This window comes from Schistocerca cancellata, chromosome 4, assembly GCF_023864275.1.
Source record: "Schistocerca cancellata isolate TAMUIC-IGC-003103 chromosome 4, iqSchCanc2.1, whole genome shotgun sequence".
Lineage (NCBI taxonomy): Eukaryota > Metazoa > Arthropoda > Insecta > Orthoptera > Acrididae > Schistocerca > Schistocerca cancellata.
Genome location: NC_064629.1, coordinates 864,406,968 through 864,432,548, shown reverse-complemented (window position 1 = coordinate 864,432,548; position 25,581 = coordinate 864,406,968). Strand labels below are relative to the sequence as shown.

At 43.8% G+C, this 25,581-nt stretch overlaps 1 protein-coding gene across 1 annotated transcript in view; it reads left to right on the top strand.

Moving 5' to 3' along the window:
* The window catches only part of LOC126184477 (dynein axonemal heavy chain 7-like), a 1,143,184-nt gene that overhangs the window by 432,635 nt on the left and 684,968 nt on the right, over positions 1-25,581 (top strand). The window contains exon 24 of the mRNA XM_049926869.1: positions 6,338-6,539. Coding sequence (XP_049782826.1) covers positions 6,338-6,539 — 202 coding nt within the window. The remainder of the gene's footprint in view (positions 1-6,337; positions 6,540-25,581) is intronic.

Here is a 25,581-nt window from a genome sequence, read left to right as displayed (position 1 = left end):
ATGTTTCTGAGTGCTGACTTTCTAACAAAACAATAGAAACGGCAGAAATACCACCTAGAGATACACAGATGAGACGAAACATTACGTCATTGCCCACCGCGAGACTGAATGCCACCTGGTGGCGTTGTGCGCACAGGACGCGGGAGGAAAATACACTCCTGGAAATGGAAAAAAGAACACATTGACACCGGTGTGTCAGACCCACCATACTTGCTCCGGACACTGCGAGAGGGCTGTACAATCAATGATCACACGCACGGCACAGCGGACACACCAGGAACCGCGGTGTTGGCCGTCGAATGGCGCTAGCTGCGCAGCATTTGTGCACCGCCGCCGTCAGTGTCAGCCAGTTTGCCGTGGCATACGGAGCTCCATCGCAGTCTTTAACACTGGTAGCATGCCGCGACAGCGTGGACGTGAACCGTATGTGCAGTTGACGGACTTTGAGCGAGGGCGTATAGTGGGCATGCGGGAGGCCGGGTGGACGTACCGCCGAATTGCTCAACACGTGGGGCGTGAGGTCTCCACAGTACATCGATGTTGTCGCCAGTGGTCGGCGGAAGGTGCACGTGCCCGTCGACCTGGGACCGAACCGCAGCGACGCACGGATGCACGCCAAGACCGTAGGATCCTACGCAGTGCTGTAGGGGACCGCACCGCCACTTCCCAGCAAATTAGGGACACTGTTGCTCCTGGGGTATCGGCGAGGACCATTCGCAACCGTCTCCATGAAGCTGAGCTACGGTCCCGCACACCGTTAGGCCGTCTTCCGCTCACGCCCCAACATCGTGCAGCCTGCCTCCAGTGGTGTCGCGACAGGCGTGAATGGAGGGACGAATGGAGACGTGTCGTCTTCAGCGATGAGAGTCGCTTCTGCCTTGGTGCCAATGATGGTCGTATGCGTGTTTGGCGCCGTGCAGGTGAGCGCCACAATCAGGACTGCATACGACCGAGGCACACAGGGCCAACACCCGGCATCATGGTGTTGGGAGCGATCTCCTACACTGGCCGTACACCACTGGTGATCGTCGAGGGGACACTGAATAGTGCACGGTACATCCAAACCGTCATCGAACCCATCGTTCTACCATTCCTAGACCGGCAAGGGAACTTGCTGTTCCAACAGGACAATGCACGTCCGCATGTATCCCGTGCCACCCAACGTGCTCTAGAAGGTGTAAGTCAACTACCCTGGCCAGCAAGATCTCCGGATCTGTCCCCCATTGAGCATGTTTGGGACTGGATGAAGCGTCGTCTCACGCGGTCTGGACGTCCAGCACGAACGCTGGTCCAACTGAGGCGCCAGGTGGAAATGGCATGGCAAGCCGTTCCACAGGACTACATCCAGCATCTCTACGATCGTCTCCATGGGAGAATAGCAGCCTGCATTGCTGCGAAAAGTGGATATACACTGTACTAGTGCCGACATTGTGCATACTCTGTTGCCTGTGTCTATGTGCCTGTGGTTCTGTCAGTGTGATCATGTGATGTATCTGACCCCAGGAATGTGTCAATAAAGTTTCCCCTTCCTGGGACAATGAATGCACGGTGTTCTTATTTCAATTTCCAGGTGTGTACATAAGCAGGGCAGAGACAATCTCTCCATCGACAACATAAACCCACAGAAATAAGTAACTTTGACAAAGGGCAGATTGTTATGGCCAGGGGCCTGGGAAGGAGCTACTCGGAAACGGCGAAGCTGGTCGGCTGCCCATGTGCTATTGTGGTGAACATCTATGAAGAGTGGTTTCTGGACAGTGAAACCACGAGTACGCGTCACCGTGTGGCCGTCCACGCCTCATCATAGAAAGTAGAGGTTGTAAACTTGCCTGCTCTATAAAGCAGTATAGGTGGCAGAGCAAAAAGCTGATGCAGGTACACGTGTTTCGAAGAAAGCCATTCAGTGCACATTGTTGAACATGGGGCTCTTCACCCGACAACCTCAACGTGTTCCTACGTTGACCTAAAAACATTGTTATTTACGACTGTAGTGGTCACCGGATCATCGAGATTGGAAGGTGGATCTATGGAAACGTGTCACTTCGTCGGATCAATCAAGTTTCTTGCTACATTAGTTCGGTGGTCGTGTCTGGATAGACCTTGCCAGGTGAAGTGGTGCTTGAAACATTCACCATGCCACAGAGATACGTCGGTGGGGGCAGTATTATGCTATGGGGGACATTCACCTGCGCTTCCATAAGATCTGTGATAACAATCGAAGGCACCATGAAAGTTTTGGACTACATGGGCATTATTTCAGACAACTTTCATTCCTTCATGCCTGATGTCTACAGAGAAGGGCAGCACGAACAGTCACAGTTTTTTTTTTTTTTTTGTTATTTAACCCATCATGGGAGAGTGTCACAGACATGCTGAAGAAACTGAACTGACAGACCCTTCAAGAACCCGATTTAAATGATGAATCTAGAAATTGCCTGCAACCTACCCAGCCCAATATCCACATGGTGCTGCATGGGCGACAGTGCCCATGGCCTCAACAGTGCAGCGCAATTTTGCTTCGCTGTGGTGGCCATGGGTACTGGCTATGCCGCTATGAGGTCCGTGTGGAGCTCTACGGCCTGCATAAAGTAAGAAGATGGCAGGCCCTAGTAGTCGCAATACAGCTTGAAAAATAAAAAAAATGCTGTCATTATCCGGATTGTGCAGCTAGACCCAGAATGGCGGCGTGCGTCCCGTCGGCTGCTGCCCTGCTGTCTGTCACGAGTCAGCCCTTCTGCTGGAGATTCTTTGAATTTCAGCCAGAGAGCGCTCAAGTCGTGCTGAAGTTAGAGGGCCTGTATACAGAGAGAGTGGCCATAGGTGAAGTTGCCCGTGATTGGTTGATTAGCTTTGGCGCCATTTTACTGCCAAACGTCTCTCACGCTTCCTATGTTCGCCGTGCTTTTGAGTTGAATTGAAGTTCCGAGGACTTTTGGTAACGATTAAAAGGTATTTGAATTATTGAGAGACTTGTTATGCATTGTGCATGCATGTTCGATTTAGTTGTATATCGTTTTTAGTACGTAATTAGCGTTTGCGATCTTAAATACGAGTTGAAATAATGAAGCGTTTTGTGATGAAATCGGTAGGCCTACATGTTTGAAGTAAACACGTTAGTAATTGTACAGTATTGTTTTTGACATCTGTAATTCGTTCTGCAGGCGTTTGTAAACGATGCCAGCTTGTGCTGCATTTGGTTGTTCCAATAGAGGCATTATTTTGGTTTCAGTATTATCGCCTTACTGTTGACGCAGCCAAATTGTAAGCACGTTTTCCGCAGTTGTCGTGGTTGCTGAAACATTATTCGTAGTAAATAATTGTAGGTACTCTTGACAACAGTTTTTAATAGGCCTACTTACTGTGGGGTAGAACGGATATGGTAGTTTTCTTGTTATATTTGGTCGTTATTACAGAAGCCTACATTTAACATTACCTGATTTTTGTAATCTTTTTCGTTTGTTGTCTATGAGAGGTATTCAGTATATAAAGAAAGTCGTAAGCGGTTGTTAACTTGTGACATGCAAAAAGTTTGAAGACGTGACAAGAAGTACTAATACATCTCACACTTTTTTCATGTCAGAAGTAAACAACTCCTTACGACTTTCATTCATCTGACGTGATACAGGTAGTTAAATCTTATGCACTTCCGATACAAAACAAATGCTATACACTATATTTTTTTTATTTACGTTACTTCCATTGCAGTATGTCTAGTAAACGAACTTTAAAGGAGATAAATGCAAGTAACGAATAATTTTTACAGCCACTGTATCAAATTTTCCTGTGCTGTACGTAATAGGCTACTATGAGTGTATTATAGCTGTAAAGAAAGGCATTTAACGAATGATTTCGCCATATTGTCTTGTGCTTTTGATTCGGTGAGTGTGTACTCCTCTACTCCACTACTGACCATTCAAAAGTCCCGCCCGCAGTTTGGCAGAAAAATGGCTGCCGTATCGTCCGGTTGGCCACACTCTCCCTATACAGGCTCTCTAGCTTAAGTGTGCGAATTTGCTCAGCCAGCGGTAGCTGCTGTCCTGTGGCTACACTATTACCAGTTTCAGAGCTCCCAGTTAAATTGTCATTTTACAAAATACTATGCATTTCGTCAGCCATATGCAACTAAGAACCCAAGTCTTCGTTGTTATTAGACATCACAGTAGTTTTAATAGCGAAAGGCAACTGACAGACCCACATTTGTGATAATGTTGCGTCTGAAATTTCAGATTCAATCACTAACGAACGTAGATGCTGCCAAAATTCCGAACCTGCGACTGTAGTGGTCACGCGGTTCCAAACTGAAGCGCCTAGAACCGCACGGCCACAAGTCCGGCTGACAATAACAGATTATATATTTGTGGTGTCGGTTCTTTCTGACGTGACTATATAAGTAGTGTGTGGAATAAGCTGAGAAATTGGGTCTGACAAGAGGAGAGCTAGCACAGTCCATGCGGCTGTGGCATTGTGGTCTGAGCATCTGCCTAGTAAGGAGACCCAGGTTTCAATCCTGGTTGAGTACAAATTTTCAACTTGCCCCACTGACATCAATCACTGCCCGTTGGTAGCTCATGTCTTTAATTCGTTTGTGTCATGAGTAACAGACAAGTTTAAGTGTCAAATGCACTGATGGCAAGGACAAAATCTAAACTGTCATCATATACGCCGTAGGCAGAAAACGAAAGTTTAAGTAGTTTGAACCACAGATATGGCTGCTGTGGCATGTACTGAGGAATGGCTATTTTATTTCACGGCGCAGAAGACGCAGTGCGGCGTATCGGTAAATTGTCCGCATGCTGCATATTACACCAATTTTCCCGCTAATGCCTGTTGATTGTAAGCACTTCAGAAACCGCAGTAGTAGTCACTCTGAATATCGTACAACTGTCCCGACGAGACGGTGTCTGTTGTGCCTGGCGTTTTAACTTCATCCTTACCATGCTTCTCGTGATCCATGGCTTTCTGCTTGGTCACCACTTGTGGGAAACGTTGATCAACAATAAGTGCAGTAAAAATTTCTTCTTATTTAAATGGCACACTTCACTATAACTCAGTGGTTGATACATGAAACACGAGACAATATAATAGATAAACAGAATTCCAGCCACTAAAAGGCGGGAATACAGAGTTAGTAAAACAAAGATATTCCACACTTCAATTCTTCGATGATTGTTTTTGACGTTCGACTAGTTGCATCGCCACATATCTCTGGAAGTCTACCACGTTCCGTCGAATCCATGCTTCTAAGAACCGCAATTGTAGTGTGTTCCAAAGATGTACCAGCACACTGCTAAGCAGTGATCATGAACGTTTGGCTCATCAGTGAACTTTACAGAGTCTTAGGTAGCAAATCCATGGAGATGGGGATGCAGGAGAAGGGAGAAATTTGTGACACACTTGGTTTGCTGAGGAGTGACGTCAAAATCACATATCACTTGATGTGACCATAGAAACTAACAGCTTTGGAGATACTACATTAATTTCAGCATATTTCGCAGTTTCTGTATTATAGTCTGCGTTTTATGGAAGTATATCATTTCAAGGGAACGGTGCATTGAAGATTTATCACAAACAGGGCACCCTGGGTATGATTTCTTATAATTAAAATTCGATTAATAAAGTCAAGCCTTCAGGAGATCATAAGATGAATGATAATGTTTTTGAGTGTTGCATATGTGCAGTGGGGTCTTGTGGTTAGAATATCGAGTTTTGGAGTGAAAGGAAGTAGGTTCATGTCCTGCTACATGCTAATATTTATTTCATCTTCGCATTCGTATCAGATTCTGGAACCAGCAATGACATTTATATTCCTCGCTTGTCACAAATATTTGGCTGTTTACTTTCGAATGTGTTGTGATTTCCGATTGCCCACTTAACCACTGGAGAAGCTGGTATCAGTGTCATGCTCGGCTTACAGGAAATGTGCTGCTAGACAAGCACACGTCATTTTGATGTTACTTCTGAGTAATCTCAGCGTGTCACGAGCTTCCAGAAGAACATCCAATTTTTACCTTGTACGCGCAGATATTATTGTCAAATACGCAGCACCTGCCTACGACATGAAAATTACAGAGCAATTCAGGCGACTTCCATACCTCTTGCACTGACCAGCATGACTCTTTTTAGAAAACGGGTAACAGCAATCTACCTGTAATTGGCCAATAAACAGTAGAATACCACAGACATTATGTAATCTATTACAGTGTTCTGGCATAAACTGTGAACCATTATCTCACCACTGAAATAAGTACTTTATCAATAAGAGTTATTTCCTGTTATTAGTTACTTAGTTTTAATGAAAACTATTTGTGTCATGAACAAACATACTATTTAATTTCAGGAATGTCTCATGAGAATCAGGTACCACGATCTCTAGACAAGGTGGACGTGGCAGTTCCTTCCAAAGGCCTTATTTATGATCACATGTACACCTTTAAAGAAAAAGGAACCTGGGTATACTGGCCAGAACTACTCAGAGGCATGGAGGCAGAAGAGATGACAAATGTACACCCCATCTTGGTTCCAACAGTTGACTCTGTTAGGTAAGTAACTATTTGCTGTTGGAAACAAAATAACTGTAGATTATTTGAAAATTGATAAATCTCGTTTTAGAAGGAATTTTTAAAATTTTCAACGTTTTGTGAAATTAAAAAAATTTTTGCTTGAGCAAGAATGCTTCATTCACATTTGTTTTAATGCTGTGCCTCTACATGATACATAGAAAGTTAGAGGCATTGTCTTCCAGTTGAGTCCTCAAAATTTGACATACATGTATTCTGTGACGTTAAGTAGAACTCTTGTAATAACAGTAGCACACAGTCATTTGTTCAGGAATATATCATATACGTAATATAATACGAGGGTTGCCCAGAAAGAAATGCACCACATTTTTTTCTTCAACAGTTCTTTATTTAACATTATGAGAATTAGACACATGAAAGAATGGTGTTCTATCTACACACCCTATTTTTCCACACAATCTTCATCCCATTCTACGGCCTTCCTCCAGCGCGAAAAAAGGGTGTGTATGCCCTGTCGGTACCAATGCTTATCCTGGTACCGGAGTCAGTGCTTCACTGTGTAAATCACCTCCTCATCGTTCTCAAAATGTCTTCCACGAATGGCATTCCTTAGTAGCCCAAACAAGTGGGCTAGGTCAGGTGTATCAGATGTGACAGCCTTGGATGGTCTCCCTGACCGCTGCAAATTGTGGAGCTCCGCCGAACCGCCTTCTGATGACCTCACACTTCGTGCCCAGCGACTATCTGTACATCCGTCGACAGCAGATGCTCCGTAGACTTTGCACAAGCGTTTGTGAATATTCCGCACAGTTAAAGAAACTCTGCAGTGAGAAATTCAATGACGCCACGTTGCTTGTAACGTACATCACCTACAGACGCCATTTTGAAACTGTCCTGCAGCTGCGCTATCTGTCGGAAGTGACGGAAACTTGGCCCTCTCACTTAGGAAACTTCAAACACATACGTAACGGTTCGCATTCGTAGCATTGTTTACTTTCCAGGCAACCCCCGTATAATCTTTATAACATAACCAGCTTTGCTCTCTTTTTTTTTTTTAATTTTAAATCGCTGAGGAATTTCGTTGTTTGGATATTAAGGCACCTCACTGGAAATCTATATCTACGTACATATACCAGGAGCCACCGTACGGTGTTTGACGGATAGTCATTTCCTCTTCCATTTCACTCGCAAATAGAGCAAGGGAAAAATGATTGCCTATTTGCCTCCATATGGCCCTAATTTCTCGTATCTTACCTTCGTAGCCCTTACGCGGAATGTGTGTTGGCGACAATGGAATTGTTCCGCAGTCAGCTTCAAATACCGGTTATCTAAATTTCCTCAATATTGTTCCACGAAAAGAATGTTGCCGCTCCTCCAGGGATTCCCATTTCAGTTCCCGAAGCATCTCTGTACCCACCGCTAACTAATCTAGTAGCCTGCCTCTGAACTGCTTCGATATCTTCCTTTTATGCGACCTGGTTCGGAACCTAAACACTCGAGCAGTACTCAAGAACAGGTCGCACTAGCGTCCTGCATACAGTCTTCTTTATAGACGAAAAACATTTTCCCAAATTTCTCCTAATAAACCGAATTCGACCATTGGCTTTCCCTACCACAGTCCTCACATGGTTGTCCTATTTCATTAATTTTGTATCTTACGCTCAGACAGTTAAACGACGTGACTCTGTCAAGCAGTAGAGTACTAATGCTGCATTCGAACGTTACGATTTTTGTTTTCCCACTCATCCGCATTAAATTACTTATTTCTACATTTAGAGCTAGCTGCCATTCATCAGACCAACTAGAAATTTTGTGTATGCCATCTTGTATTCTCCTATAGTCACTCAACTTTGACACCTTACCGTACACCACAGCATCATCAGAAAACAACCGGAGATTCCTGCCCACCCGTCAGCCAGATCATTTATGCACATAGAAAATAACAGCGGTCCTGGGTCACTCCTGACGATACCCTTGTCTCTGATGAGCGCTCGCCATCGAGGACTACATACTGGGTTCCATAACTTAAGAAGTCTTCGAGCCACTCACATATCTGGCAATCTATGCTATATGCTCGTACCTTCGTTAACAGTCTGCAGTGGGGTAGCGTGTCAAATGCTTTTCGGAAATTTATAAATATGGAATCTGCCTGTTGTCCTGCATAAATAGTTCAGAATGTATCATGTGAGAAAAGAGCAAGCTGAATATCGCATGAGCTATGCTTTCTAAAACCGTGCTGATTCGTGGACATAAGCTTCTCGGTCCCAAGGAAATTTATTGTATTATAATTGCGTATGTTCAAGAGTTATACAGCAAACCGATGTTAAGGACATTGGTCTGTTATTTTGCAGGCCCGTTCTTTTAACCCTCTTATATACAAGAGTCACCGGTGCTTTTTTTCCAGTCGCTTAGGAGTTTGCGATGGGCGTGATAAATGCAAGTTAAGTAAGAGGCCAATGCCCTAGTATACTATTCGAAAAACCGAATTGGGTTTCCATCCGGAACTGGCGACTTATTTGTTTTCAACTCTTTGAACTGTGTCTCTGCGCCAGGGCTGCTTATTACTACGTCATCCATACGGGACTCTGTGCGAGAGTCAAACGAGAGTATGTTTCTGCGATCCTTCTGCATCAACGATTTCTTAAGCAGAACATTTAAAATTTCGGCATTAGTTCTGCTGTCTTCTACTGCCACACCAGAACGGTCAAAGAGTGACTGGATGGAAGTTTTAGACTCCTCTAACGACTTTACATAGAACCATGATTTTCTCGGGTTCTTGGCTACTGGCTAGATCTTTTGCTAAGCTATGACGATAGTGCAGACTATAGCGGATGCTGAAAGTGGCCATCATGCATCATCTCTTGGCACTTTTGGGCCCTGGTCAGCAAGTTGTTGAAGCTTGAATGTTGGAATTTCAGTAATCTCATCCGACATGCTCTTCTGTAGTTCTTGATGACTATGAGGGTTGTTGCGTTACAGCTTAGACTTGAGGGGGCCCCACACAAAGTAATCGCACGCTGACAGGACAGCTCATGTGACCTGGGTTGCCAGCTATGGCTGGGGCCAGACTGACCTCTGCTAACAACTCTGTCACGCATGAAGATTGTGTAAATGTGCTACAAGTTTCGGCCGGCTGTTATAGGCAGGTGCTCCATCCTGTTGGCAGTAAATGTAGGTCTTTCCTCCTCCGTTAATGCTGTCACTACTGGTTTCAAAACGTTGGCAATGTAACGCACCAAAGTCAGCGTCTGATGAAAGAAGATGGGACCACTAATGCGGCGTACAGACACTGTACACTAAAGCCTAACCTTTTGATGGTGCAATGGTGCGTGAAAGTTATGCGGATTCTCCGCTGCCCAGAATCTGTAATCCCGTGGGTTGACATAACCACTCAGATGAAACCAGGCTTCACCACACAAAAAGAACAGACTCATGCTCAAACCATTCATTGTTATCTCTATGAACAGCCACTCACAAAACTGGAGGCGCTGAGGAACAAAGAAAATGAGTCTAACCACTATGGGACTTAACTTCTGAGGTCATCAGTACCCTATACTTAGAACTACTTAAACCTAACTAACCTAAGGGCATAACACACATCCATGCCCGAGGCAGGATTCGAACCTGCGACCGTACAGCAGCGCGGTTCCAGACTGAAGCGCCTAGAACCGTTCGGCCACGGCAGCCGGCGCTCAGGAACATCAGCTGGTTTTAATGCACGGACAACAAATACTCACTGGGGATGCATCTGCAGGTTCAGGTGGAGTATTCGTCCGTATGATTGACTGATACTCTGATCTCTTGCGACAGCCGTCAGGTTGATTTGGTAGAACTCTGAAGCATTTTCTGGTGAAATGCAGCCACCTCTTCTGTAGCGCGGGCATGTTTCGGAGTGTTTTTTTGACAGATTCTGTCTGACGCCGTTTTCGGGATGTGTTCCATGACACTCTTAGCTAGTAGCACTTGACACCATTGAACTCTGAGCAAGCCGGCCAGAGTGGCCAAGCGGTTCTAAGCGCTTCAGTCTGGAACCGCGCGACCGCTACGGCCGCAGGTTTGAACCCTGCCTCGGGCATGGATGTGTGTGCTCTCCTTAGGTCTGTTGTCCCGTTAACTTTCCACAACGAACACCCACCGCTCCACTGTGAGTACCAACGTCCCCTTTGCACTGCTCCACTCACACTGACACAGTCCACATTACTCTCTGAACCGGTGTTGATCACGTGGTGAGCGTGCACGTGGTGTAGTTATATGAGTACATACACGTCAAATCACATCCACTCGTCCGGGCCAATTTTATTTGCCCCCAACCTGTAATATCTGTATGCTTCACGCATAGATATTTTGACAGGCGCACGAATCTGTACTATCTTTCGCCTGCCTTCATTTGTGTATTCTCTTTTGGACCGAGAGTACAAAATCCTTAGCTGTCACAGCATTTCACTGTTAAACCACAGTGGCTCTTTTTCGTCCTTAACCCACTTACTTGGCGAATACCTCTCCAGAGCATGGTTTACAAGCTGTTTCTATTTTGTTCATAATTCCGCTACATCCGCCATGCTGGATCTAAATTATGTCAGCTCTAAGTGAGATGCTAACAACGGCTTAGCCGCTGTTTCTAACAGATACACTTTTCTAGCCTTCTTGACTGCTTTATTAAATCTTGTAACCACATTCGCTATGATGACATTATGATTACTATTCCCTGCCCTTACACTGATGCCGGCCGGTGTGGCCGAGCGGTTCTAGGCGCTTCAGTCTGGAACCGCGCGACCGCTGCGGTCGCAGGTTCGAATCCTGCCTCGGGCATAGAAGTGTGTGATGGCCTTAGGTTAGTAAGGTTTAAGTAGTTCTTAGTTCTAGGGGACTTATGACTCAGATGTTAAGTCCCATAGTGCTCAGAGCCATTTGAACCATTTGAACCCTACACTGACGCCGTCGATGAGATTCAGCCAGTTTGTAGCTACAAGGTGTAAGATACTTTGATTGCGTGCCGGCTGAAGAACTAGCTGCCCAAGGTAGTTTTCTAGAAACGTATTCTAAAGTACTTCGCAAGACTATCTGTCTGAACCCCTGCTATGAATCCATAGATGTTTCAGGCTATACTCTGCAGCTTAACGTCGTCCCCAACTAGTATTACATGATCAGGGTATTTACGCGCTACTGACCTTACACTTTCCTTGAATGACTTCAGAACTGTCACAGCGGACTCGGGAGGACAGTGAAAACATCCAACAATTAACTTGATTTCACCTACACCTGTTATATGCGATCAGATAACCTCCCTGTCACATTCATTTTCCACCTCGATAGAGTTAATATTTTTCTCAGCTGTAATGAACACTCCCCCTGCTATGGCGTCTAACGTGTGTTTTAAATATACATTCAATGAATCGCTAAATATTTCATAGCTTTCTGCTTCGGGTTTTAGCCAACTCTGAATCCGAAGAATAATTTGAGCGTGAGAACTTTCCTGGGGAGCAGTAAATTCAGGAACTTTGTTACGAATACTTTGACAATTTACTGATAAAATTTTGTCAGCTGAAGTGTTTTTATTTTGTACGGGATCTGATTTCGCTGCTTGCAAATCGACTAGTGAGTGTTTATCGAAGTGCTTCAAACTACCTCCTAGCCTAAAAAGTCCCCATGTGTATTCCACAAGTACTCTCTGTGACGTTATCCGTTTTTAGACGAGTTTACCAGTATTGGTGCGAGGTAAGACGAATTTGTTGTACAGCTGAACGCTAGCAGGCCCAGTTCTCAGCGCGCTCGGCGGCAGTTCCGGCCTCTGGCTAGGTTCAAAAATGTTCAAATGTGTGTGAAATCTTATGGGACTTAACTGTTAAGGTCATCAGTCCCTAAGCTTACACACTACTTAACCTAAATTATCCTAGGGACAAACACACACACCCATGCCCGAGGGAGGACTCGAACCTCCGCCGGGACCAGCCGCACAATCCATGATTGTAACGCCCTAGACCGCTCGGCTCTGGCTAAGTGATTGCTACAAGCGAGTCCAGGTGCAAAAAGAACCAGCGTATTAGGAAATAGGGAAAATCCCTGTACAGGGAATTTTGATGTTTGTCGCTAGCATGGCCTTTGTGCAGGAGACAATGTTACAAGAAATGTCAATGTCAGACAAGCTGAAAGATGGCTTCTTAAAGCTCTTTGAGGGTCTATAATAATTTACTGTCACATATTAATACAAATCTGGATACATCGGCGATCCCAAATTAATGAGGTCACCCAATGGCACAACAATATTTCACTATCTTTAAAACTAAAGACGTTAATATTTCACAATGAATAAACAATGAACCTCTGAATAAAAACTTTTAATCCCTTTGTTCGAATTTAACAAATGTTATCTCATGGCAGCTTTACCCTATACCTATTATCCCTTAAAGCTACGTACCTGTATCTATTTTATTTACTGATTTACGGCGTCTTTTATATCTTTTTCATTATGCAAATATTTGTCAGAACATCTCCACAACAACACAATGCAAATGAATGCAGCGTGAATACCTCACATTTTGTCACACTTGTATATTTATTTAATGAACACTTTACAATTTTGCCAGTTTATTCAAATGTTGATTGCAAGTGCTATAAAAAAACTATGCCAATTTAATAGTGGTGAATAGCATGTGTATCGGACACCACAATTGGAAAGAGAACCAAAAGACGCTTCTGTTACGAATAAGTAATTTTTTAAAATAATATTTATCGATAATCTGCATTCATTTAATGTGGACCCACTTGTGCAACAATATTGGCTTATTTGTTTATGAACCAACTATTACTCATATTTGTTGTAAATTATCTGAACGTAACTGAATGTTTATGACATATCTTTGATGTAAATATTGTCATAATATGTTAGATTAGTGTGGGAAAGTGGAGAATTTGAATCAAATCATGTCTGTAGCATGTAAAAACGATTGTTTTTGGTGGGGATGGCCATGACCTTCAGTCAATAGAAAAGCAGACAGTAGCAGTACACTACAGGAGTCAAATGGTGACTGTTTTTCTCGAGTAAAGAACTCAAGGGAGCAATTCTAAATACTCTGTGTCGAGTTCTTAATGAGAGCAGTCCTGCCTGCAGTAACATGCGTCGTTCAGTCATGGAGATGTTTGATTCTGGGCAGTGAACGGCCACTATCACATTACTGAAGGGACTGTATATTTCTAGAGATCTAAATGTGCTCCATAATAGGACTCTGACTTATTCCAATTGTGTTAAGGAAATGAGGATAGACAGAGTACGAGTTACTGTTCTTTGATTCATGGGTGTTAATTTGTAAATCATCATGTTTAACTCACAGCTGTTTTGAGCAGCTGACTATTTCATTATTATGATGATGAAAAGGACTTAGTTTTTGCGTATCTTCGATTACAGTTAAGTTTGGTAGTTTTGCTATCATTCTCATAACGTTTTCAACGTAACGTTACTGCATTTGATAAGTGTATTCCTTGTCTGTACATTAAGTGAATACCATAGGACCACTTCTCATTAATGTGAGGTGTCCTTACTTGAACAAACATTATTCAGTATCATTCTCTGTCACCTACATCAATTACATGCTTTAGAACAGCACCCTTGTTATTCAATTAATCATTTATATTTCGTCTTATATTTATGTGTAATTTAGTAATTCGCAATTCTAGTGAATGCCCCCCTCCACCCCCCTTGAACCATGGACGTTGCCGTTGATGGGGAGGCTTTCGTGCTTCAGCGATACAGATAGCCGTACCGTAGGAGCAACCACAACGGAGGGGTATCTGTTGAGAGGCCACACAAACGTGTGGTTCCGGAAGAGGGGCAGCAGCCTTTTCAGTAGTTGCAGGGGCAACAGTGTAGATAATTGACTGATCTGGCCTTGTAACACTAACCAAAACGGCCTTGCTGTGCTGGTACTGCGAACGGCTGAATGCAAGGGGAAACTACAGCCGTAATTTTTCCCGAGGGCATGCAGCTTTACTGTATGGTTAAATGATGATGGAGTCCTCTTGGGTAACATATTCCGAAGTTAAAATAGTCCCCCATTCGGATCTCCGGGCGGGGACTACTCAGGAGGACGTCGTTACCAGGAGAAAAAAAAAACGGGTGGTCTACGGATCGGAGAGTGGAATATCAGATCCCTTAATCGGGCAGGTAGGTTAGAAAATTTAAAAAGGGAAATGGATGGGTTAAAGTTAGATATAGTGGGAATTAGTGAAGTTCAGTGGCAGGAGGAACAAGACTTCTGGTCAGGTGAATACAAGGTTATAAACACAAAATCAAATAGGGATAATGCTGGAGTAGGTTTAATAATGAATAAAAAAAATAGGAGTGCAGGTAAGCTACTACTAACAGCATAGTGAACGTAGTGTGGCCAAGATAGACACGAATCCCACGCATACCACAGTAGTACAACTTTATATGCCAACTAGCTCTGCAGATGACGAAGGGATTGATGAAATGTATGATGAGATAAAAGAAATTATTCAGATAGTGAGGAGAGATGAAAATTTAATATTCATGGGTGACTGGAATTCGATAGTAGGAAAAGGAAGAGAAGGAAACGTAGTAGGTGAATATGGAATGGGGGTAGAAATGAAAGAGGAAGCCGCCTAGTAGAATTTTGCACAGAGCATAACTTAATCATAACTAACACTTGGTTCAAGAATTACGAAAGAAGGTTATATACATGGAAGAGGCCTGGGGATACTGGAAGGTTTCAGATAGATTATATAATGGTAAGACAGAGATTTAGGAACCAGATTTTAAATTCTAACACATTTCCAGGGGCACATGTGGACTCTGACCACAATCTATTGGTTATGAACTGTAGATTAAAAGTGAAGAAGCTGCACAAAACGTGGGAATTTAAGGAGATGGGACCTGGATAAACTGAAAGAAACAGAGGTTGTATAGAGTTTCAGGGAGAGCATAAGGGAACGATTGACAGGAAGGGGGGAAAGAAATATAGCAGAAGAAGAATGGGTAGCTTTGAGAGATGAAATAGTGAAGGCAGCAGAGGATCAAGTAGGTAAAAAGACGAGGGCATGTAGAAATCCTTAGGTAATAGAAGAAATACTGAATTTAATTGATGAAAGAAGATAATATAAAAGTGCAGTAAATGAAGCAGACAAAAAGGAATACAAACGTCTCAAAAATGAGATCGACAGGAAGTGCAAAATGGTTAAGCAGGGATGGCTAGAGGACAAATGTAAGGATGTAGAGGCATATGTCATTAGGGCTAAGTAGATACTGCCTACAGGAACATTAAAGAGACCTTTGGCGAAAAGAGAACCACTTATATGAATATCAAGAGCTCAGATGGAAACTCAGTTCTAAGCAAAGAAGGGAAAGCAGAAAGGTGGAAAGAGTATATAGAGGGTCTATGCAAGGGCGATGTACTTGAGGACAATATTCTGGAAATGGAAGAGGATGTAGATGAAGATGAAATGGAAGACAGGATACTGCGTGAAGAGTTTGATAGAGCACTGAACGACCTGAGTCGAAACAAGACCCCGGGAGTAGACAACATTTCATTAGAACTACTGACGGCCTTGGGAGAGCCAGGTCTGACAAAACTCTACCATCTGGTGAGCAAGATGTATGAGACAGGCGAAATACCCTCAGACTTCAAGAAGAATTTAATAATGCCAATCCCAAAGAAAGCAGGTGTTGACAGATGCGAAAAACCTCGGGGAAGATCAGTTTGGATTCCGTAGAAATATTGGAAAACGTGAGGCAATACTGACCATACGACTTATCTTAGAAGATAGATTAAGGAAAGGCAAACCTACGCATCTGCATTTGTAGACTCAGAGAAAGTTTTTGACAATGTTGAGTGGAATCCTCTCTTTCAAATTCTGAAGGTGGCAGGGGTAAAATATAGGGAGCGAAAGGCTATTTAAAATTTGTACTGAAACCAGATGGCAGTTATAAGAGTCGAGGGGCATGACAGGGAAGCAATGATTGGGAAGGGAGTGAGACAGGGTTGTAGCCTATCCCCGATGTTATTCCATCTGTATATTAAGCAAGCAGTAAAGGAAACAAGAGAAAAATTCGGGGTAGGTGTTAAAATCCATGGAGAAGAAATAAAAACTTTGAGGTTCGCCGATGACATTGTAATTATGTCAGAGACAGCAAAGGACTTGGAAGACCAGTTAAACGGACTGGACAGTGTCTTGATAGGAGGATATAAGATGAATATCAACAAAAGCAAAACGAGGATAATGGAATGTAGTCTAATTAAGTCTGGTGATGCTGAGGGAATTAGATTAGGAAATGAGACGCTTAAAGCAGTAAATGAGTTTTGCTATTTGGGGAGCAAAATAACTGATGATGGTCGAAGTAGAGAGGATATAAAATGTAGACTGGCAATGGCAAGGAAAGCGTTTCTGAAGAAGAGAAATTTGTTAACATTGAGTATAGATTTAAGTGTCAGGAAGTCGTTTCTGAAAGTATTTGTATCGAGTGTAGTCATGTAAGGAACTGAAACATGGACGATAACTAGTTTGGGCGAGAAGAGAATAGAAGCTTTCGAAATCTACATCTACATCTACATTTATACTCCGCAAGCCACCCAACGGTGCGTGGCGGAGGGCACTTTACGTGCCACTGTCATTATCTCCCTTTCCTGTTCCAGTCGCGTATTGTTCGCGGGAAGAACGACTGTCTGAAAGCCTCTGTGCGCGCTCTAATCTCTCTAATTTTACATTCGTGATCTCCTCGGGAGGTATAAGTAGGGGGAAGCAATATATTCGATACCTCATCCAGAAACGGACCCTCTCGAAACCTGGCGAGCAAGCTACACCGCGATGCAGAGCGCCTCTCTTGCAGAGTCTGCCACTTGAGTTTGTTAAACATCTCCGTAACGCTATCACAGTTACCAAATAACCCTGTGACGAAACGCGCCGCTCTTCTTTGGATCTTCTCTATCTCCTCCGTCAACCCGATCTGGTACGGATCCCACAATGATGAGCAATACTCAAGTATAGGTCGAACGAGTGTTTTGTAAGCCACCTCCTTTGTTGATGGACTACATTTTCTAAGGACTCTCCCAATGAATCTCAACCTGGTACCCGCCTTACCAACAATTAATTTTATATGATCATTCCACTTCAAATCGTTCCGCACGCATACTCCCAGATATTTTACAGAAGTAACTGCTACCAGTGTTTGTTCCGCTATCATATAATCATACAATAAAGGATCCTTCTTTCTATGTATTCGCAATACATTACATTTGTCTATGTTAAGGGTCAGTTGCCACTCCCTGCACCAAGTGCCTATTCGCTGCAGATCTTTTTGCATTTCGCTACAATTTTCTAATGCTGCAACTTCTCTGTATACTACAGCATCATCCGCGAAAAGCCGCATGGAACTTCCGACACTATCTACTAGGTCATTTATATATATTGTGAAAAGCAATGGTCCCATAACACTCCCCTGTGGCACGCCAGAGGTTACTTTAATGTCTGTAGACGTCTCTCCGTTGATAACAACATGCTGTGTTCTGTTTGTTAAAAACTCTTCAATCCAGCCACACAGCTGGTCTGATATTCCGTAGGCTCTTACTTTGTTTATCAGGCGACAGTGCGGAACTGTATCGAACGCCTTCCGGAAGTCAAGAAAAATAGCATCTACCTGGGAGCCTGTATCTAATATTTTCTGGGTCTCATGAACAAATAAAGCGAGTTGGGTTTCACACGATCGCTGTTTCCGGAATCCATGTAGATTCCTACATAGTAGATTCTGAGTTTCCAAAAACGACATGATACTCGAGCAAAACACATGTTCTAAAATTCTACAACAGATCGACGTCAGAGATATAGGTCTATAGTTTTGCGCATCTGCTCGACGACCCTTCTTGAAGACTGGGACTACCTGTGCTCTTTTCCAATCATTTGGAACCTTCTGTTCCTCTAGAGACTTGCGGTACACGGCTGTTAGAAGGGGGGCAAGTTCTTTCGCGTACTCTGTGTAGAATCGAATTGGTATCCCGTCAGGTCCAGTGGACTTTCCTCTGTTGAGTGATTCGAGTTGCTTTTCTATTCCTTGGACACTTATTTCGATGTCAGCCATTTTTTCGTTGGTGCGAGGATTTAGAGAAGGAACTGCAGTGCGGTCTTCCTCTGTGAAACAGCTTTGGAAAAAGCTGTTTAGTATTTCAGCTTTACGCTTGTCATCCTCTGTTTCAATGCCATCATCATCCCGGAGTGTCTGGACATGATGTTTTGAGCCACTTACTGATTTAACGTAAGACCAGAACTTCCTAGGATTTTCTGTCAAGTCGGTACCTAGTATTTTACTTTCGAATTCACTGAACGCTTCACGCATAGCCCTCCTTACGCTAACTTTGACATCGTTTAGCTTCTGTTTGTCTGAGAGGTTTTGGCTGCGTTTAAACTTGGAGTGAAGCTCTCTTTGCTTTCGCAGTAGTTTCCTAACTTTGTTGTTGTACCACGGTGGGTTTTTCCCGTCCCTCACAGTTTTACTCGGCACGTACCTGTCTAAAACGCATTTCACGATTGCCTTGAACTTTTTCCATAAACACTCAACATTGTCAGCGTAGGAACAGAAATTTTCGTTTTGATCTGTTAGGTAGTCTGAAATCTGCCTTCTATTACTCTTGCTAAACAGATAAACCTTCCTCCCTTTTTTTATATTCCTATTAACTTCCATATTCAGGGATGCTGCAACGGCCTTATGATCACTGATTCCCTGTTCTGCTCTTACAGAGTCGAAAAGTTCGGGTCTGTTTGTTATCAGTAGGTCCAAGATGTTATCTCCACGAGTCGGTTCTCTGTTTAATTGCTCGAGGTAATTTTCGGATAGTGCACTCAGTATAATGTCACTCGATGCTCTGTCCCTACCACCCGTCCTAAACATCTGAGTGTCCCAGTCTATATCTGGTAAATTGAAATCTCCACCTAAGACCATAACATGCTGAGAAAATTTATGTGAAATGTATTCCAAATTTTCTCTCAGTTGTTCTGCCACTAATGCTGCTGAGTCGGGGGGGTCGGTAAAAGGAGCCAATTATTAACCTAGCTCGGTTGTTGAGTGTAACCTCCACCCATAATAATTCACAGGAACTATCCACTTCTACTTCACTACAGGATAAACTACTACTAACAGCGACGAACACTCCACCACCGGTTGCATGCAATCTATCCTTTCTAAACACCGTCTGTGCCTTTGTAAAAATTTCGGCAGAATTTATCTCTGGCTTCAGCCAGCTTTCTGTACCTATAACGATTTCAGCTTCGGTGCTTTCTATCAGCGCTTGAAGTTCCGGTACTTTACCAACGCAGCTTCGACAGTTTACAATTACAAAACCGATTGCTGCTTGGTCCCCGCATGTCCTGACTTTGCCCCGCACCCGTTGAGGCTGTTGCCCTTTCTGCACTTGCCCGAGGCCATCTAACCTAAAAAACCGCCCAGCCCACGCCACACAACCCCTGCTACCCGTGTAGCCGCTTGTTGCGTGTAGTGGACTCCTGACCTATCCAGCGGAACCCGAAACTCCACCACCCTATGGCGCAAGTCGAGGAATCTGCAGCCCACACGGTCGCAGAACCGTCTCAGCCTCTGATTCAGACCCTCCACTCGTCTCTGTACCAAAGGTCCGCAGTCAGTCCTGTCGACGATGCTGCAGATGGTGAGCTCTGCTTTCATCCCACTAGCGAGACTGTCAGTCTTCACCAAATCAGATAGCCGCCGGAAGCCAGAGAGGATTTCCTCCGATCCATAGCGACACACATCATTGGTGCCGACATGAGCGACCACCTGCAGATGGGTGCACCCTGTACCCTTCATGGCATCCGGAAGGACCCTTTCCACATCTGGAATGACTGCCCCCGGTATGCACACGGAGTGCACTTTGGTTTTCTTCCCCTCCCTTGCTGCCATATCCCTAAGGGGCCCCATTACGCGCCTGACGTTGGAGCTCCCAACTACCAGTAAGCCCACCCTCTGCGACTGCCCGGATCTTGCAGACTGAGGGGCAACCTCTGGAACAGGACAAGCAGCCATGTCAGGCCGAAGATCAGTATCAGCCTGAGACAGAGCCTGAAACCGGTTCGTCAGACAAACTGGAGAGGCCTTCCGTTCAGCCCTCCGGAATGTCTTTCGCCCCCTGCCACACCTTGAGACGACCTCCCACTCTACCACAGGTGAGGGATCAGCCTCAATGCGGGCAGTATCCCGGGCAACCACAGTCGTAGTCCGATCAGGGGATGCGTGGGACGAGCTGGCCGTCCCCGACAAACCCCCATCCGGACCCCCACAGTGATGCCCATTGGCAACAGCCTCAAGCTGTGTGACCGAAGCCAACACTGCCTGAAGCTGGGAGCGAAGGGATGCCAACTCAGCCTGCATCCGAACACAGCAGTTGCAGTCCCTATCCATGCTAAAAACTGTTGTGCAAAGAACGTCTGAACTAATCTACAGAGAACGCAAACAAAACGACACAAAATTGAAACGGTTATTAAAATACAAGATTGCCTAGTAAATGCAGTAATGCTGCCACTTGTGCACTGCTGACACACTGCTCGGCGGCGGAAGGAGACTACGCGATTTAACACTATTCGAGTACTAAAACGCGATGCTACAACTCTCAAATACTATAATACGCCCGAAATTTATGAATTAAACAATGCAAGTACCAAAAACACGCAAAGAAATTAAGAATTAAACTATGTAACAAATGAGTGAGCTAGGAGTATACGACTTGCTGCTGCAGCTGCTTATCCAACGGCGGCAGGGAGCACACTGACTGTGACCAACCGACACTGGCCGTTCATTACAAAAACAGATGACAGACGACTACGCGAATTTACACTATTCAGGTACTAAAACGCGACGCTACAACTCTCAAATACTATAATACGCCCGAAATTTATGAATTAAACAATGCAAGTACCAAAAACACGCAAAGAAATTAAGAATTAAACTATGTAACAAATGAGTGAGCTAGGAGTATACGACTTGCTGCTGCAGCTGCTTATCCAACGGCGACAGGGAGCACACTGACTGTGACCAACCGACACTGGCTGTTCAAAACAAAAACAGATGACAGACGACTACGCGAATTTACACTATTCAGGTACTAAAACGCGATGCTACAAATCTCAAATACTATAATACGCCCGAAATTTATGAATTAAACAATGCAAGTACCAAAAACACGCAAAGAAATTAAGAATTAAACTATGTAACAAATGAGTGAGCTAGGAGTATACGACTTGCTGCTGCAGCTGCTTATCCAACGGCGGCAGGGAGCACACTGACTGTGACCAACCGACACTGGCCGTTCGTTACAAAAACAGATGACAGACGACTACGCGAATTTACACTATTCAGGTACTAAAACGCGACGCTACAACTCTCAAATACTATAATACGCCCGAAATTTATGAATTAAACAATGCAAGTACCAAAAACACGCAAAGAAATTAAGAATTAAACTATGTAACAAATGAGTGAGCTAGGAGTATACGACTTGCTGCTGCAGCTGCTTATCCAACGGCGACAGGGAGCACACTGACTGTGACCAACCGACACTGGCTGTTCAAAACAAAAACAGATGACAGACGACTACGCGAATTTACACTATTCAGGTACTAAAACGCGATGCTACAACTCTCAAATACTATAATACGCCCGAAATTTATGAATTAAACAATGCAAGTACCAAAAACACGCAAAGAAATTAAGAATTAAACTATGTAACAAATGAGTGAGCTAGCAGTATACGACTTGCTGCTGCAGCTGCTTATCCAACGGCGGCAGGGAGCACACTGTGGTGCTACAGAAGAATGCTGAAGATTAGATGGGTAGATCGCGTAACTAATGAGGAGGTATTGAGTAGAACTGGGGAGAAGAGAAATTTGTGGCACAACTTGACTAGAAGGGATCGGTTGGTAGGACATGTTCTGAGGCATCAAGGGATCACCAATTTAGTATTGGAGGGCAGCGTGGAGGGTAAAAATCGTAGAGGGCGACCAAGAGATGGATACACTAAGGAGATTCAGAAGGATGTAGGTTGCAGTAGGTACTGGGAGATGAAGAGGATTGCACAGGATAGAGTGGCGTGGAGAGCCGCATCAAACCAGTCTCTGGACTGAAGACCGCAACAACAATAGCCAATACATAGACTATTTGACTGCAGGATCATAGCTACAGGTTGTTATTTGCAGCGAATTAGCTGCAGGGCATGAAAGCAGACATACACAACTTGACCCTATGACTGTATCGAGCTATTCTTTTTAAACAGAGCCGTGCATAGCCCAGGTACCTAAAGTACGAGTAACTGCAGCTGAGGACGCAACTGGTTTGCTCGTATGGGATGCTGTTTAGAAGAGCAACTACCAAGCTGTAACTATTAGATACCGTCTCATGTGCTATCTGAGTAGCTACTTTCTTTGTGTAATGCACACCTGACCCGTCAAGGGGAGCCTACAATTCTCACCTGATAACGCAGGTCTAGAAATCTGCAACAAAGACCGTCACAGAGTCAATGAAGTCTTTGATTGACCTTCCATTCGGCTCCAAACCAAAGAACCCCATTCAACTCTGGGAACAGTGCTGCAAGCTGCAAGTTCTGCTAGCAACCCGCATGTGAGGCAGGCAGCCTCCACCACCTCCACCAGCTGCTGTATGAACTGAGAATAGCTTCAGAACAGATGCAACAGGCGTCGTAGTTCCGATGTGAGCCACAATTTGCAGAATACTGCACCCTGAACTTCCTAAGGTGCTGCACAAATCGCGTTGGAGCTCCTGATAACTAGCAAACTCCACCCACGTGTGCCTGCTCAGACCTTGCTGAAAGGACGGCCACCTGCTCACTCACAGAGCGAACAGGAGACGATATGTCTCCCTTGGAATCTCAGATGGTGTTAGGAAACTTGTTGGATTGAAATGTGGTATATCTTTTGCGCATGAAGAAAGTTGGCCTACACCATGAACAGCACACCACAGATAACTACAGGGTTTCTAGTGCTGACTGAGCAATTATCAACAGGTCAAACGAAAGCCAAGTGGAGTGTGCCATTTATGCCAAACTTTATGGTTTTACCATAACATTAATTCTTAGTATTACCTTCCAATACAACATTTATCCTTCTTCGAAACAGTTCGTAAGATGTCGGCCACATAAATTTTATTAAATTCTTCTTGCTATTGCAATACAGCAGTCTATGGGTTACGTAAATAGGTAGTATTATTCACTTACAGACTTGCAGATGTTCATGTTAAGCAGGTTCATTTACAGATGAAATACAATATTTAAATACACTCACAATGATAAATACACATACTTTCATACATAGATCTCAGGATGCGTATAAATCCTACAAGCACATAAATATTATATGTTACGAATCAGGAACTCTTCATAACTGTAAAACGACCCCTGCAACAGGAAATATCTTACTTTTGTCTAAACAAGGGCACGTAATCCACCAGAATCTTAATTTCTGAAGTGCGGGCATTAAAAATCATGTATCCACTGAACTGGATACCTTTCTATCATACTCAGTGTTGTAGGCCAAAGTTGATATCTTCTTTGCTTCTAGAGTCATAAGCATGCTACACGCTGTTGGGATCAAAGAGTGACTTTTCTCCTATTTAAACACATTGCCGAGGATATATATACAAACTTATGGCTTTTCGGAACATGACTAATATCTTGCTGAGATGTGCACAACCCACCTGATTATCTGAATTGTCTTTCACAGACTGATTTGTTCATGACGAACTATACCAAAGTAGTGATCAAAGAGTGATGCAGCATAGTTGGGTGAGAGAATCTGAGGAGATTGTTCAGCCACCTAATCTGAATGTGCTTTTTCCTCCAGACATACTGTATGAGAGTTGCATCCTATGTGTATCTGTTGTTTGTACGTGACTGTAATTGGGGTATTTTTTTAAATTTCTTTTGTGGCATCTGAGAGAAAAGTCTTAACACCGCTCAAACATAGTATGTTTGCAACGTCACATTTTCTGCTCGTGCTTTATTTTCTGTGAATCCTAACCAACTGGTAAGCACCAGTTGCTGTATAGCAAAAAAAAAAAAAAAAAAAACACAACCATTTAATAAATTTAGTGGTTCATCTGCTAATATAGGAGTCTGGCTGTGCGCTGTTGTATTGTGCCCTTAAGAAATTCCTTAAATAATAGGCCTAATACGCCCACTTAAAGAACTGAATACATTTAAAATCGCAAACAAATATGAAACGCTAAATAAGATAAAATGGGAATAGTGCTTTAGGACAATTAGTACCCTGATAATGTAATTAAGGAGGTCGACAAAAATACGGAAACATCGAACCCACAACACATTACCATGCCAGATATGGTGTACGAAACGGTTGGCATTCAAAACAGCTTCCAATCGTTTCTCAGTGCATAAATACAGGTCCTGCATAGTTTCAAAGGAATCTTATACTATTCTTCCTGTAAAATAGTGGCACGTTCAAGGAACGAGGATGGAGCTGGATAGCGACTGCACACCCCGAAGTTGAGCACAAAGGCTCAATAACTCTGATATGTGATGACTATGATGGCCAGGGTACAATTCACCCTCGTCCTCAGTAATCCATTTCTGGATAATGCAAGATGTGAACAGGGTCTCTGACGTCTTGGGAAGCAGCATTACCATTATGGAACATACATTGTACCATGGGTTGAACCTGATCAGCTAAAATGATCACATAATCCATGGCAGTAATGCGACCTTGCAGCGTAATCATGGGGCCCATGAAATACCATGATATGGAAGCCAAATTCATCACAGAATCCCAGCTATGTTTCGCTCTTGCGACGTAGACTCGGCCAGAGGTTGGAAACGGTATGAAACAAGACTCAACCGACCAAATGATTTTCTTCCATTGCACCATAGTCCATGTTTTATGGCTTCGGTACCAGGTTTTCTTGTTACAGTCATTGCATCACCGATGAGTGGTTTTGGAATTCCAGCTTTCCCTGCAGTTTCCTGATCATGGAGCTCCCTTAGTGTTGTTTTGGTTAAAAAAATGGTTCAAATGGCTCTGAGCACTATGG